Raw genomic sequence first — 14,609 nt, forward strand, 5'->3', positions numbered from 1 at the left:
GTTCCAGTCAACTGGCTGAGATTTATAAAGGCTTTTAGCCAGCACAATGCCACCTACAGGTCAATATCCAACGCTGTTCCATTCCTCACCTGAGTTTCCATAGCCATCTTGGTTGCACTTTATTTTACAGTATGTGTACTTACATGTACTTATAGTGTACTTAGTTTATTCATCTAATAATGTTTTGTTAATACATGGTAACAACATCAGGTAGGGTTAGGGTTAGGTTCAGGGTTAGTACCTAGTTATTACATAGTTATTGTAATTACTATAATAAGTACATAGTATGTACATGAGGAACAGGACTGTAAAATAAAGTGCTACTGACATCTTAGCATGCTTGGCTTGCATGTGTGTAGTTTGCATGTTTTTCCACCAGCACTGTAAGAGACCTTATTGCTGAATTTACTGTCAAATTTTCTTTCTAATTTCTTTTTTTCTTCTCTTATAGTGCTCTGAGTTGCCCATTGGCCAGAAAAAGGCGCCTACATGAAGCAGAGTCAGAGCAACCTGCTTCCAAGAGGAAGTCCCACCCGCTGAAGCTGGCGATGGATGAGGGATTCAATGCAGAGAGCGAGGGGAGCGGAGAGGAAATGGAGTTGAGGGAGGAAGAAGAGGAGTATGAAGAACAGGAGGATGAAGAACAGGCAAAGCAGAAAGCTGGCAATCAAGTGTATGAAGAAGAGGAGCAAGCGAAACACAACACAGAGGGCACCAATACACAGGAGGAGGATGGTGATGAAGGTGAGTGATCAAAATGTTTGAAATGAAAATTATTGACAGTCTTGTTTGGTGTGATAAATGCAGTTATATTCATACTAGTGCTGTCAAAATTATTGAGCGGAGGCATGCAATGAATTTTGTTTTCAAAGCTTAACACATTTAAAATATTTTACGCAGTTAACGCGGGGCAGAGCTGGGGTTGGCCACCCCACTCACAACTGCTGCTTCTGTCTCTTTTTACTTGACAAGAACTGCGTTTATTTAGATGCAGGATGTCTTTACAACCACATCAAACAGGAGACTTTTCAGACACGCACTCTTCTCAGCACCAGGCTCTGATGAAATGAGCGCGGAAAGGCTACAGGTGATGAGAAGCTTCAGTACAACAACAATGAACTGCAGTCAGATGAGATGATGTCAGGATTTATGTCAGTAAAAACTAATTCTCTTTGTCAGTTAGCCATTATACTGTGCTCGTAGCGCGTGCTCTTTCATTGCACACACAAACGCAGTGCTCGCGCTGTAGCCTGTATCATTGCATATTAGCTCAAATGAACCAAATGAACTCAAATGACGAGCATGCAATGTCATAGTTATGTTGTCAGTTAAGGCATGAAATTACCAAAAAGGCAATTAAAGCTGTCTTAAAACTCTGCATGTATGTAAGCATTTGTTATATATGAATCACATTTAAGAACGTCACTGAAATGCAGTGGTTTTTAAAACTGTCCAGGAGCACCCCAGTATTGTCTCCCTCATCTAACACACCCATTTCAACTCCTCAGCTAATTAGTAGAGAGTTTAAGACCTGCAGTGAGTAAGAAAAGGTAAAGAGTTTTGAGAAAATACGATCTGCATCATCATGTTCAGCAGCAGCAACTCTTAAAGTAATAAAGTAAGTTATACACTCTGTAAACCAAAATGACAGCTATGCATTTGAAGAAGTCACAACCAGATTTAGAGAGCCAATTACATTCAATGGAATTGCACTCAACAACTATTTGACTGTCACATCTTTGACATATGTATGACAAGCATTGCACGCTTTCTGGGTTATTCTTTGCTCTCAATCTTTGCCTCTCAGGTGACATTAAATGCTAGAAAATAAGGTGTTGTGCAGTAAGAAAGCATTCCTACTACGTTGAATGAAAGGGTGAAAAAAGTTTAGAATAAAAATCTATTTTTTTTTAAATGCAATAGAAGGTGTTGAAAAGACATACTTTCTTCTGTGAAACAGAAAATATATTTTGAAAAGTGTCTTTTTAGTACACATAAATGAAAGACAACATTGGACCCCACTGACTTACATTATATGGAAGAAAACCTTAGACGACATATCTTCTTTTATGTTCCACAGAAGAAAGTCATACTGGTTTAGAACGACATGAGGGCGAGTAAATCATGACAATGTTTTGGGTGAACTATACCTGTAATATTAACTGTCACTCTCTGTTACTGTGGCTACAGTTGCTACTTAGAAATGTTGCAGGCTTAACTTTGGACACTTGTCCATACAGACACTATTCAATCTGCTTCTGATGCTGTAGTACTACAGTGTGAACATATCCTTCGAAAATTACCCTTTTTAACATTTGCGTCTGTCACACAGAGGAGTGCATCATCATTGAGGCATCCAACACAGAGAAGCCCAAGCTTTCATCCTCTGAGGATCTCTCTAACTATCAGCACATCGTGGCCAACTCAGTGCCCCACCTCAACAACCACAACAGTGGTGCCATGTCACCCCAACAACAACAACAGTCTGTCACAATGGGAACACAAGATAAAAGCCCTTTTAGGGAACCAGAAGAAGAGAAAGAAGGAAATGAAACAGAGGAAACAGGGAACCAAGTAGGAGTTCTAGTGTCTAAAGAGAATGGAGTAATGGGATATAAAGATGAGATTAACGATGAAGAAGAGGACATGAATGCTGAGAGCCAGAAGGAGTTAGAACACAAGTATTTTACTGAGATAATGGAGACACAACAAGCCGAAGAGGAAGATGATGAAGATGATGATGAGGTGCTGAAGTCTGAGATTACAGCTGAAGAGACATACAAGGAAATTAAGTCTGAAAGGGAAGGGGACAAAGAAATCGCCCTTTCAGTTATCACTGCCACTCAGGGATCCCACATAAGGGAAGACTATGTTTCCCACAAACTTATATTGCCAGAAAGTTACAGCTCTAGTAAGACCGCCACGGTGTCTCCTGTGGTTATCGAAGTACAGTCTGAGGAGTCGGAGAGGGATGCCGACGTGGACGGTAACGATGATGATGGGGACGACGATAGCTTGTCTCAACGATCAACGGTGGCGGACGAGTCTGAGATGTTCGACATCATGCGCGGGAACTTGGGGTTGCTGGAGCAGGCCATTGCTTTGAAAGCCCAACAGGTTAAAGCTCATCGTGAGCTCAGCCGCATTCCCGAACACCACCGCTTCTTTCCTCTCGACGAACGGCCCGGCAAACACATGGAACATATCCGCAAGAGCTGCTTCGGAAAAGGTCAGATCTTAATCATTTTACCTATCAACCCCTGTATTAGTTCTATGTAGATTTTTCTTATAATTTAAATGATACAACAATTGTAGTAATAATGTTTGTACAAAGTCTTAAAGTCTTCACGTCATTTTTGTCTAAAACCATTCTTACACAAACTTTCATATAAATTAACTATTTACTCATTCATGGTTGCATGAAGTCTTTACAGTGTTTACAGAAAACCATTTATAAATTGTTACGTACATTTTTAAAATGGATTACCATAAAAACAATGAGTTTGTACAATAATTCTTAGATAAACTCTTGCACTAATGTGACCATTTACCTAAAATAATTTAATGTAAAACCATGTAAAGGTGATACACACTGACTGGCTCATCAGTTGGATTGAAGTTTACAATTTGGACTGAAATTCCTTCTTACATAAATGGAATCGCATAGAAAATACGTAAAGACTTGTGTAAATTGTACATAATCTGATCCAATTTATATAAGAATGCTTGTGCAATGTCTTTACATATTATCTTCTTAATTTCTAGAAAAAATATAAACAAATGATGTTTAAGCAAAACTGTTTCATATTATCAGTCACATCGTTGCGAAAATTTACACAATACTCATGTTGTGTATAGAAATTATTTACAGTATGCTTGTGTTTAAGGAATGAATATATACACACTCTAATGCAAGAAATGCATTACATAAGTGCACTCAGAGTGCTATTTAAACTTCACACATTTTTCAACACACCCTACACAAGTGCTCAAATATCAACAAATTCTCATAAATAAACACCCACACATGATTAATCAGAAAGAAGATTAAAATGGCAAGCTCTCGCTCAGGCAAAGAACTGCAAGATTAATAATGGGGGAAGCGATCTGGAGAGTATAAATGGGTCAAATGAATTGGTTTCCATAGATAAACTCCAGCCTTAGTCTATAATTACTGAAGCACTCAGAAAGAGAGAGAGAGAGAGAGTTGAAGGGGAAAGAGGGTGTGTGTAATTAGATTGGTTTGGCATGTGTTTATTTGTTTATTGGTTTTGTTTGTGGTGTTGTTCTGCTTTGGGTTGGCACCGTGCCCGGTCCGTGTGGTGCTGAATTCAGCCGAGCGCTCAGTAGGGCTCCACACCCCCTCTATAACTGGCCTCCTCACACTCCGACCAGTTTTAATTAGGAGGTGCATGTCTCGTTAACATTTCAACATTTAATTAAGGAGCCACTGGAGCGCACATGCAAGCTCTTTCTCTCTTTATATCTCTCACTTTCTCTCCTTTTTCTTTTTTTTTCTCTACCGTCTGTTTTTCATGTTTTTTGCCTTTGTCCTTGCACTTTCATTCATTTACCTTGGACCCCACATACTTACTCCTTCTGTATAATATGGAGATGTGCTTTGCCAATGGTGAAGGCTGTTTAATGAGCTCCATTTTTCAGTAGATATTCCAATAAACCCCAGCGCACACCCTCACTGAAGATAATAATCCTGAATGGAAACATCCACCTGCCCGCACGCATAATGACCGTAATTAACACCGTAAATGTGCCCTCTCATGGGTCCAAAAGCAACTTTAACATCTTCCAGTGAACATGAAACCAGAGAGCATGTTTGTGTGTAACCTGTGTGGTAAAATGCCCATCTTTTGTACATTTCTGTCCTGACAGAAGTGATAATGTCTTCAGATAAGGTTTGACTGACAGGTGTTTTGCTGCCCACAGAGAGTTCTAGATCAGAGAAGCGAGAGATCAAATGCCCAACCCCCGGGTGTGATGGAACGGGTCACGTGACAGGACTCTATCCCCACCACCGCAGTCTGTCAGGCTGCCCACACAAAGATCGGATCCCTCCAGAGAGTGAGTCAACATCAAACTACAGATACATCTATTGATTGTGTGATAATCTGCAATAGAAAAGATGAAACACTGTACTTTAGACTAAAAAATCTAGTATTGTGCATGTCCTTTCCTAAACCTCTCATCTCTTAGTTCCAAATCGATGCTGATAGAATTTGTTTTTGGGGGGTCAAGAAGTCCTTTTATTGGCTGACTTGTTCCTTTTCGTGCTCTGATTGGTTGGTGTCAGTTTTGGCCATGCACGAGAATGTCTTGAAGTGCCCAACACCAGGCTGCACTGGTCAGGGTCATGTCAACAGCAACCGCAACACACACCGCAGGTACGGAGGCTCCTTTTTCGAGATGGTTTTCCTTTTGGTGACCACATGGTAGATCCCGAATTGTATATTCTTGGTTAATTTTGTCCACATTATGACATTGGTGCACTCTTGAAAATAAAGGTTCCAACAGGGTCTGTTGTAGCTATGCAATAGAATCATTGTGGATACCTCAAAGAACATTTTGGTAAACAGTTCTTAAAATAACTATTTTCCATTATAAGAGTCTTTTGTGCAAGGGAAATATTCCATGAATGTTAAAGGTTCTTCACGGAAACATTAATGCCAATAAGGAATTTTTTTTTTAAATAATTTTTCCCATTTCCACCTCTTTCAGTTTGTCTGGATGTCCCATCGCTGCTGCTGAAAAGCTCTCGAAAAGTCACGACAAGCAACACTTGCCCCAGCCCATGGGCGAGCATATCAAAGGCAGCCTAAACTCTGACCGCATTCTCAGGTGAGCCCAAAACCCCGACAAAACAAACCCAGGAACTGAAAATACCAGCGTAAATTCCTGTTTTTTCCAGCAACAGCAAGCTTACCCCGTGTTCAGTCTCCACCTGTCCTTCAGCTTCCATGTCAGCAGTACTTGTCCATCAAATGCTCCTGCTGTGGTTGGTTAACATAGCTGTCAGTCACTGCAGGACTGAACTCACTTACCACAGCACGTTTGGTCAGGCGTTTCAGAATGTCTGTCCTCCTTTTCCTTTGCCCTTCTAGTACAGCACAGCCTGCCGCTTCATGCTGGGATTGGGCCTCAAACCTGCTAGTCTAATTACGACACTGATAAGATAATTATGGGACTTACAGGGCATGGAGTATTAGAAAAATAATTACTTTCCTTCAGGAAGCATGTCTGTGGTCAGACAAAGCAATGCGGATTATGAAAATAATAAGCAGTCCTCTCTTATTAGAGTTATTCTGATTTAAATGAGCATCAGTTCACTGAGAAAGCCCATTAAGGCAAGATGTCGACAATGAGAAGTCACCAGAGAGTCCTTTGACGGCTCCGCATGCCATACCTGCTAATGAGATGCACTGACTAATGAAGAGACAGGAAGCAGTGGCTAATATACTTTACATGCCATTGTCACGCAGGTCATAACACACATAGATGTGTGCGTGCGTGTTTTCCTTCAAACCATGTCTGGTTTATGCCTGAAATCTGTTAATGATGTTAAATAAAGAACACAGTGTCATGGTCCGCAATGACACGCACACCCTCATGCTAGCATTCTTTAGCTAGTTTCCAAAACCTAGCAAGTGAACCTACTGCTCACTTCTAAAACAACATCCGAATCCTCAATGAAGCTGTAGATTCAACTCGCAATGGAGTTTGACCAAAGTCCTTTTTAAGAAAAGTCCTTTCAGGATTGCAAGACCAATTCCCACCTACTTGAATTACAATAAATAAAGTAAATTACAAAAACTGCTTGCCAAGGTCACATTTCAAATACCTTATTCCTAATCAGCAACAAAATCTGATATTAAATATTCCACAAACTTTTTTTTCACAGTCAAATAGCATTAAAAATGCATAATTGAGGTTGGCCCAACTAATGCGCATTTACATTATTTTGCATTTTCTCTCATTCATAGTAATATGAGTGAACCATCTAGGTAAATATACAGTCTTATATAAAGTTGCTAAGCTAATAGCTTGATATTCTAATAAGCATAAAACTGCATAGTGCGGGCAAATACGGAGTAAAATAATCCTTTTGAATTGCATTGAACAATATTTCTTGCATCATTTGCCATTGCAATTCATTCTGGGATTGCCTTCTCTGTGAAGGACACAAGCACTGCTGCCTTAGAATTTGGTTAAAATGTGAAATATTAGGAAGCGGTTTACATTTTTAAACAGCCTTCACATCGGGAGCATCTACGATGCCTAAAATGCCTTCTCAGTAAGCAGCTCACTAGTTTCTGGAGCACAGCAAATGTCTTTTCAGAGTTTTTCTTCAGAACAGAGAAAGGGCCGCATTGGCTCATGGTACTCCAGGAAAAGGGGTTGGTTTTAGGGCTTCAATTCCATGCTATATGATATGCTAATGTGCTCAGTGCTGATAAGACACTATTTAATCCTCTTCTCCTTCAGTCACCCTGCTTTAAAACCTCTCTCTCTCTCTCTCCCATTTACTCTTTTGCCGGCTATTTATCCATGGGACTTTTCCTTCCTTTTTCTTTTTCACTGTATCTTTGGCTCATTGTCAGACTTTCAATTCCGCTTCTCTTCTGCTGTCTAATTCCAGCCCACTCTTTCACTCTTGATCTTTTATGCTCACTTACACTTATCCTTTTTATGCTTCTTTTTTCTTCACTGCAGGGATATTGATTCTTTTGTGGAGGAAAAAAAAAACTTCTCTCTCTCTCTCTACCCATTTTTTTCAGGCCCATGTGTTTTGTGAAACAGTTGGAGATTCCTCCTCATGGCAGCTACAGTCCCAGCCTCATCCCTGCCACGCCACGCGCTAATCTGGCCAAGGAGCTGGAGAAGTATTCCAAGGTGTCCTTCGATTATGCAAGCTTCGACGTGCAGGTGTTCGGCAAGCGCATGCTTGCCCCAAAGATGCACACCAGCGAAACTTCACCCAAAGCCTTCAGATGTGAGCAGGATTAGTCACGATTTATGAATGCTATGTATAGGGGAAGTCGTGGCCTAATGGTTAGAGGGCTGGACTCCCAATCGAAGGGTTGTGAGTTCTAGTCTCGGGCCGGACGGAATTGTGGGTGGGGGGAGTGCATGTACAGTTCTCTCTCCACCTTCAATACCACGACTTAGGTGCCCCTTGAGCAAGGCATTGAACCCCCAACTGCTCCCCTGGCGCCGCAGCATAAATGGCTGCCCACTGCTCCGGGTTTGTGCTCACAGTGTGTGTGTGTGTGTGTGTTCACTGCTCTGTGTGTGTGCATTTCGGATGGGTTAAATGCAGAGCACAAATTCTGAGTATGGGTCACCATACTTGGCTGAATGTCACTTCACTATAATACACTCCTTGTAGCACAGAGATGAGTGTAATTGGTGTGCTTTGTGAATAGTACATATAAGGTTTAAGATTCTTTATTGTCTTACATCAAGGTTAGCAGTAATTGAGTTTGGTGAAGTGCCCTTAAATGAAAAGATCAAATATTGACTATTAACTAGCCTAATGTTCTATTTTTCCCATAGCCAAACCTCCATTCCCCCGGGCCTCCCCCCCAAATCCCAGCTTGCACGTTGGTTATGGAAAAAGTTCCACCAGCAGCTATGATTATTCCCATGATGCCGAAGCCGCCCACATGGCCGCCACTGCAATCCTCAACCTGTCCACGCGCTGCTGGGAGAGACCAGAGAACCTCAGCATCAGACACCAAGATAAGGTACAGAACATAATCTCATGTAACACAGCCAGACTTTTAACCAATCACAGTTCATTTTGTATTTGTATTTTATATGGAATTTAGAGGTGGGTTTATCCAAAATACGTTGCCATTAAAAATAATTCAAATAAAAACTCAAATAATCGCACAGCAGTGAAGGTCATCAATCAACTTTATCAATCATTGGGGTCCACACATTTTGGCAATTTCCATCAAGAAATGGAAAATTACAGATTACTTTAGAAATACTCGTAAAAAATAAAAAAATACAGGTTTTTTTTTTTTTTCATGAAGACAGCACTCACTAGGTAGTAGCTAATAACAGTTGGCCTAGAAATTTCCAATAGCGACAGACTAATGTTTGCAAGTTACCAACTTTAAGTAGTGATTCTAATAACAAAAAAAATTTGTACCTAAACTGTTTTGATAATAGAGCAGCTAGTAGCTAACAGGCAAATTATTCAGACTAGTATTGGGTAGCTTTGATAAAACACACATCTTGCAACCAAGTTAGCTGAGGCAATAATCAAACATTTTAGCAATTTGGTTCATTGGATTAATTTTCATTTCATTCAACTGACTTAAAAAAAAAAAAATCCCAAATTCTTCTTTTGATCTGAGTCTTTGATCAACAGTGTTCTCAGAAGTCCCTATAAATAATTTTACATATTTTTGTACAGATTTTTTTTTTCTTTTATTCAAATTAGCCTTATTAGCTGCATTTAGTTTAGAATGTGTTCAATGTGATGCTGGCACCCTAATTAAGATCCTTATTGTTTTTATTGTGCCAGATGAATGCTGCTCTGATTTACTCTGATCTACTTAGCTTAGCAGGCTACAGTTTCACACCAGCTTCCACAACACTGTCATATCATATGTAGATTTGTAATTGTTAATGGTTAGCATCCATTAATTGAAGAAAGTCTGTCTCTATGTGTGATTGATCTTCAGCAGGGTTTGTGTCATATGAATGTAACGTTAGTGAGAATGTGTTTGCTTGCTGTTGGGATCTCATTGCGTCATCTGCCCTCCCTTTCATCTGTCCCTCCATTCATTTCATCCTTGTCTCCTCTTCATGTTGTTATTGCATTAAGTTGTAGTGAGCTCCCTAGATAGGGCAGGACCAGGTGCTTCATGTTCTTTTATTTAATATTTCCATGGTTAATGCAAATGAGGGCATCTCTCTCTCATTCCCTCAATTTCCTGTCCCATTTTTCTTTCTTTTCTTCCCTTGTCCCTTTGTACACCCAAAAACACAATCTATCAGCCTCTCACCCCACTTTTCCATCTGAAAACTCTGGGATCTATATTGTAATTGGAGAAGCTCTGTCCTCGATATTGTGATAAAAATGGGAGTCACTAGTACTTCATCATTTTTCGATTTCCTGACATGTTTTTAGCAGAAGGGGATAAAAGGGGAAGATTAATGGGCAGAAAGGCCCAGTGGCTCAACGCTAATCAGACTGGGATCAGTGCCTACTCTGTGTGCACATTGCCAGATTCATATTCATGCACACAAATATGTAAACATGCCTGTTTTAGCAATAAATCCATGCATCATCCATCTACATACAATAGTAACATATGTAATGAACTGTGTACTTTGTTGTTCAGATTTATTCTGTTTGTTTTACTTCGTTATTTACTGCATTCTTTTACTTTTTCTAAGAAATAGCATTGCACTGCCTTGGCAAAGACCCACAACACCCTCCAAACACCCACCACAATTACAAACACCCTACAAACACCCACCTCATTTAAAAACACCCACAACACTATACAAACACCCACTGCAATTACAAACACACACTGCATTCACAAACACCCACCACATTTATAAACACCCACAACACCTTACAAACACACAAAGCATTAACAAACACCAACCACGTTTACAAACACCCACCATATTTACAAACACCAACAAGACCTTACAAACACCCACTGCAATTGCAAACACTCACAACACCATACAAATACTTAACGTATTTATAAACACCCGCCTCATTTACAAACACCTTTCAAACACCCACCACATTTACAAACACCCACAGCACCCTACAAACACACACCGCATTCACAAACAACCAGCACATTTATTAACACCCCACAAAAACCCACCGCATTTACAAACACCCTCAACATCATACAAACACCCACCTCATTTACAAACACCCACAACACCCTACAAACACACACACACCACATTTACAAACACCCACAACACCTTACAAACACCCACCTCATTTACAAACACTCACAACACCCTACAAAACACACTCCACATTTACAAACCCCCACAACACCTTACAAACACTCATATTGTTTATAAACCCTCACAACACTCTACAAACACCCACCGCATTTACAAATACCCACATCACCTTACAAACACTCATATTGTTTATAAACCCTCACAACACTCTACAAACACCCACCGCATTTACAAACACCCACAGCTCCCTACAAACACACACCGCATTCACAACCAGCAACAACCAGCACATTTATTAACACCCCACAAAAACCCACCGCATTTACAAACACCCACAACACCCTACAAACATAAACAAATACCCAACAAACGAACACTGCATTTGCAAACACCCACAACACCATACAAACACCCACCTTATTTACAAACACCCACAACACCCTACAAACACACACACATTTACAAACACCCACCTCATTTACAAACACCCACAAAACCCTACAAAACACACACACCACATTTACAAACACCCACAAAACCTTACAAACACTCATATTGTTTATAAACCCTCACAACACTCTACAAACACCCACCGCATTTACAAATACCCACATCACCTTACAAACACTCATATTTTTTATAAACCCTCACAACACTCTACAAACACCCACCGCATTTACAAATACCCACATCACCTTAGCAACCACATAGCAAATAGCTAAAAAAAGCAATACAGCACACCCACGTAACTGCATAGCAACACCTTGTTAACTACCCACAACATGCTAACAACCAGCGATTTATTCACAAACACCCACCATATTCACAAACACCTAAAACACCCTTAGCAGCCACATAGCAATGCCTTTGCAATCACCCCATGACACTCTAGCAACCACTCAGATTAATTTGTAAAAATAAAAAATAAAAAATAATAATTAAATAATGCTCAAAGCCAGTAAATAATTATTTAATATAAAAAAATTTTTTCCTGTTGTAGAGTATGGAAATTGAGGTAGATGAGAATGGCACCTTGGACTTAAGCATGAAGAAGCCCATAAAGAGAGAAGTGGGCTTGTCTTGCACCAGCCCTGTAGTGCGTTCCCCTGATCTGTCTTCATCATCTTCATCATCGTCCACATCTCTTCACCAAGTCAACAGCAGCATCTCACCCCACTCTTTACACACCTACAAACAAGAGGAGTGGGAGGGGCCTCTGGACTACACCAAGCCCAATCGACAGAGAGAAGAGGAGCTAGAAGAGGTACAATCATTTGCTATTTCCTGTTTCATTTAAATGAGCCCTGATCTAGCTATTGTTGTGGAAACCAGCGTAATATACATTCTATCTTTGCACAGATGGACCACAGCACGCAGTCATTTGCCTCGTCTGACCCTGAGGATTGTGACATGATGCAGGAGAGCCTTGATGACAGGAAGTACCCCGGAGAGGTCACAACCCCCAGCTTCAAGGTCAGGTTCCAGCCCAAGGACAACAAGAAAGAGCTCCTACTGTAAGTCAGATCAAATTTGTATGCGTTTCTTTGCACAAACTGATATTCAGCACAGTGGAAACATTTCACTCAGTCAGACATTTGTGTTTGTCCTTTGCAGGTGTCCTACGCCGGGCTGTGACGGCAGTGGACACATCACCGGAAACTATGCATCCCATCGCAGGTATACAGTGTTTGGAGGTCACCTCTCTGTCTCTATTTTGCCTTTACGTAAAAAGGAAATATTGAATAAAACAAGACCTCACGTGTATGTTATCTTTCTCTTGCTTAACTCTTGCTTGCTCTTTGCTTTTTACACCGACTTGGGATGTTCTGGGTTCTTTCATTTTATCTTCTCCTTCTCTCTTTTCTCTCCCTTGTTTCTTTTCAATATTTTTAGCCTGTCTGGGTGTCCTCTCGCTGATAAGAGTCTTCGGTCCCTCATGGCAGCACACACATCTGAACTCAAGTATGTCAGCTCTGCTTCTGGTCTTGTTCTTTGTTCTTGTTCACTTGGGTCTGCTCAGCTAAATGTTGCTTTTACTCTTTTCTTTATATTTCTTTATTAAATATATATATATATATATATATAGTACTTGAGATTCAACCTAATATTATTCTGAAATTACACACCACCCCTGCCTTTGGTCAAGTTTACTGCAAGTAATATAACCCATCACATTTAACATATGACTTCACTTTCCCAGATGTCCAACTGCAGGATGTGATGGTTCAGGTCATATCACTGGTAACTACGCGTCTCACAGGAGGTATGGCCTGTTGAATAACCCCTCCCAACATAATACACAAACAGGACAGAGAAGTTTAGTGATAGCTGTATATTAGACACACACGTCTATGCAACACTTAATTTATTACCCGTCCCATTATTGAATAATATTTTAGATCTTGTGCAGTTCCCTTTTAAGGGAACTTTGAACTGTGTCCTCTAGAGGTCGCTATGGGGAACGCCTCATCTTGACCAGTGTCTGAAGCATACGTTGAAAAACACCAACAACATGTCAGCTGGCGACAGCCTATTACGTCACTACCAGTAAGACTATAGTATAAATAGGTGCCGGGAGAACACGTCATCCTCTACTTCGTTTTGTTTGAAGCATGCATTTTGAGCGTGGTGAGAGCAATCTTTATTCTATCATGGCGAGCACTAGCAAAACGTTTAGAGGATGTGTGCATCTGTGTCATCATTATTTGACACCTGATGACACACACGATCTCTGCGTTTTTTTGTTTAGGCGAAGAGCACGCACGCAATGTCCTTGAGGGAGCCATTTGTGTGCCTTGTGAGCATTTTTCGATGAAAAAGCTCTGCTCTCGTTTGTCTCTCTTTTCAAGGAAATAGGGGTAGCTATCTGCTTCCCACGGTTCAGGACCCAGCGCTGCTGAGGCACGAAGGAGAACAAGCTCATAGGGATCACAGGCGGATCTGGCTGATGAGTTTAAAGAGGGTCTTTCCCTCTCATGCTCGTCGGCTGTGGACAAGAGAGAGCCGCTGGAGGATGATGTTATTTCCTTCAGTCCTCTGCTGTGTTTGGCCCAGGAAGAGCAGATGTCATCTGAGGACGGTGAAGAAGCTGAGGCTGAGCCTTCTGCCCTGCTTATGATAAGCTGTTGGAGGTTTTGGATCGCGCCACGGCGAGGCTGGACTTATTGTGGAAGCGGTCTAATAATCTCGATACTAATCAGGATACATCTCCAAAATGGCAGGGCATACGCAGCACCAGGTCGGGCTGAAGCTTCATTGCACACGATGGCGGTGCTCTAGGCATATCAGGCTGATCTACTGAAAGACCTGGATAAAGGCGAGGGCCTTTCTCCCAATGAGGTAGCTGAGCTGCGCCACAGATCTCGCTCTATCTGCTACTAAGCAGGCCACCTCCGAAAAGAGCTTTCTTCTTGATGCTCCAGTTTCACCTTCCAAACTTTCCGTACTTCCATCGAGACGGTAGTCAAGATTTCAGGGAGGCGAAGGTACGCTCAGCTGCCTTCAAATCCTTCATTCCACGAAGGTCCAGATCCACGAAGACCTGGTTTCGGCTTCATGCTTCCTGGATCATGCAGCCAGGTCATAGGCTTCTGCGGGAGCCTTCTTGATCATCAAGCCCTCAGCACGGCACTGCA

The 14,609-nt window shown here is 41.1% G+C and overlaps 1 protein-coding gene across 2 annotated transcripts in view; it reads left to right on the forward strand.

Moving 5' to 3' along the window:
- Nucleotides 1–14,609, forward strand: part of LOC127944966 (myelin transcription factor 1-like) — an 86,942-nt gene that overhangs the window by 62,934 nt on the left and 9,399 nt on the right. For both annotated transcript variants that reach the window (XM_052541406.1, XM_052541407.1), the window contains exons 6-17: nt 452–744; nt 2,333–3,229; nt 4,945–5,079; nt 5,309–5,399; nt 5,734–5,853; nt 7,791–8,005; nt 8,569–8,759; nt 11,975–12,238; nt 12,334–12,488; nt 12,589–12,651; nt 12,868–12,936; nt 13,175–13,237. In XM_052541406.1, the coding sequence (XP_052397366.1) occupies nt 452–744; nt 2,333–3,229; nt 4,945–5,079; nt 5,309–5,399; nt 5,734–5,853; nt 7,791–8,005; nt 8,569–8,759; nt 11,975–12,238; nt 12,334–12,488; nt 12,589–12,651; nt 12,868–12,936; nt 13,175–13,237 (2,556 nt within the window). The remainder of the gene's footprint in view (nt 1–451; nt 745–2,332; nt 3,230–4,944; nt 5,080–5,308; nt 5,400–5,733; nt 5,854–7,790; nt 8,006–8,568; nt 8,760–11,974; nt 12,239–12,333; nt 12,489–12,588; nt 12,652–12,867; nt 12,937–13,174; nt 13,238–14,609) is intronic.

Source organism: Carassius gibelio, chromosome A23 (assembly GCF_023724105.1).
Source record: "Carassius gibelio isolate Cgi1373 ecotype wild population from Czech Republic chromosome A23, carGib1.2-hapl.c, whole genome shotgun sequence".
NCBI lineage: Eukaryota > Metazoa > Chordata > Actinopteri > Cypriniformes > Cyprinidae > Carassius > Carassius gibelio.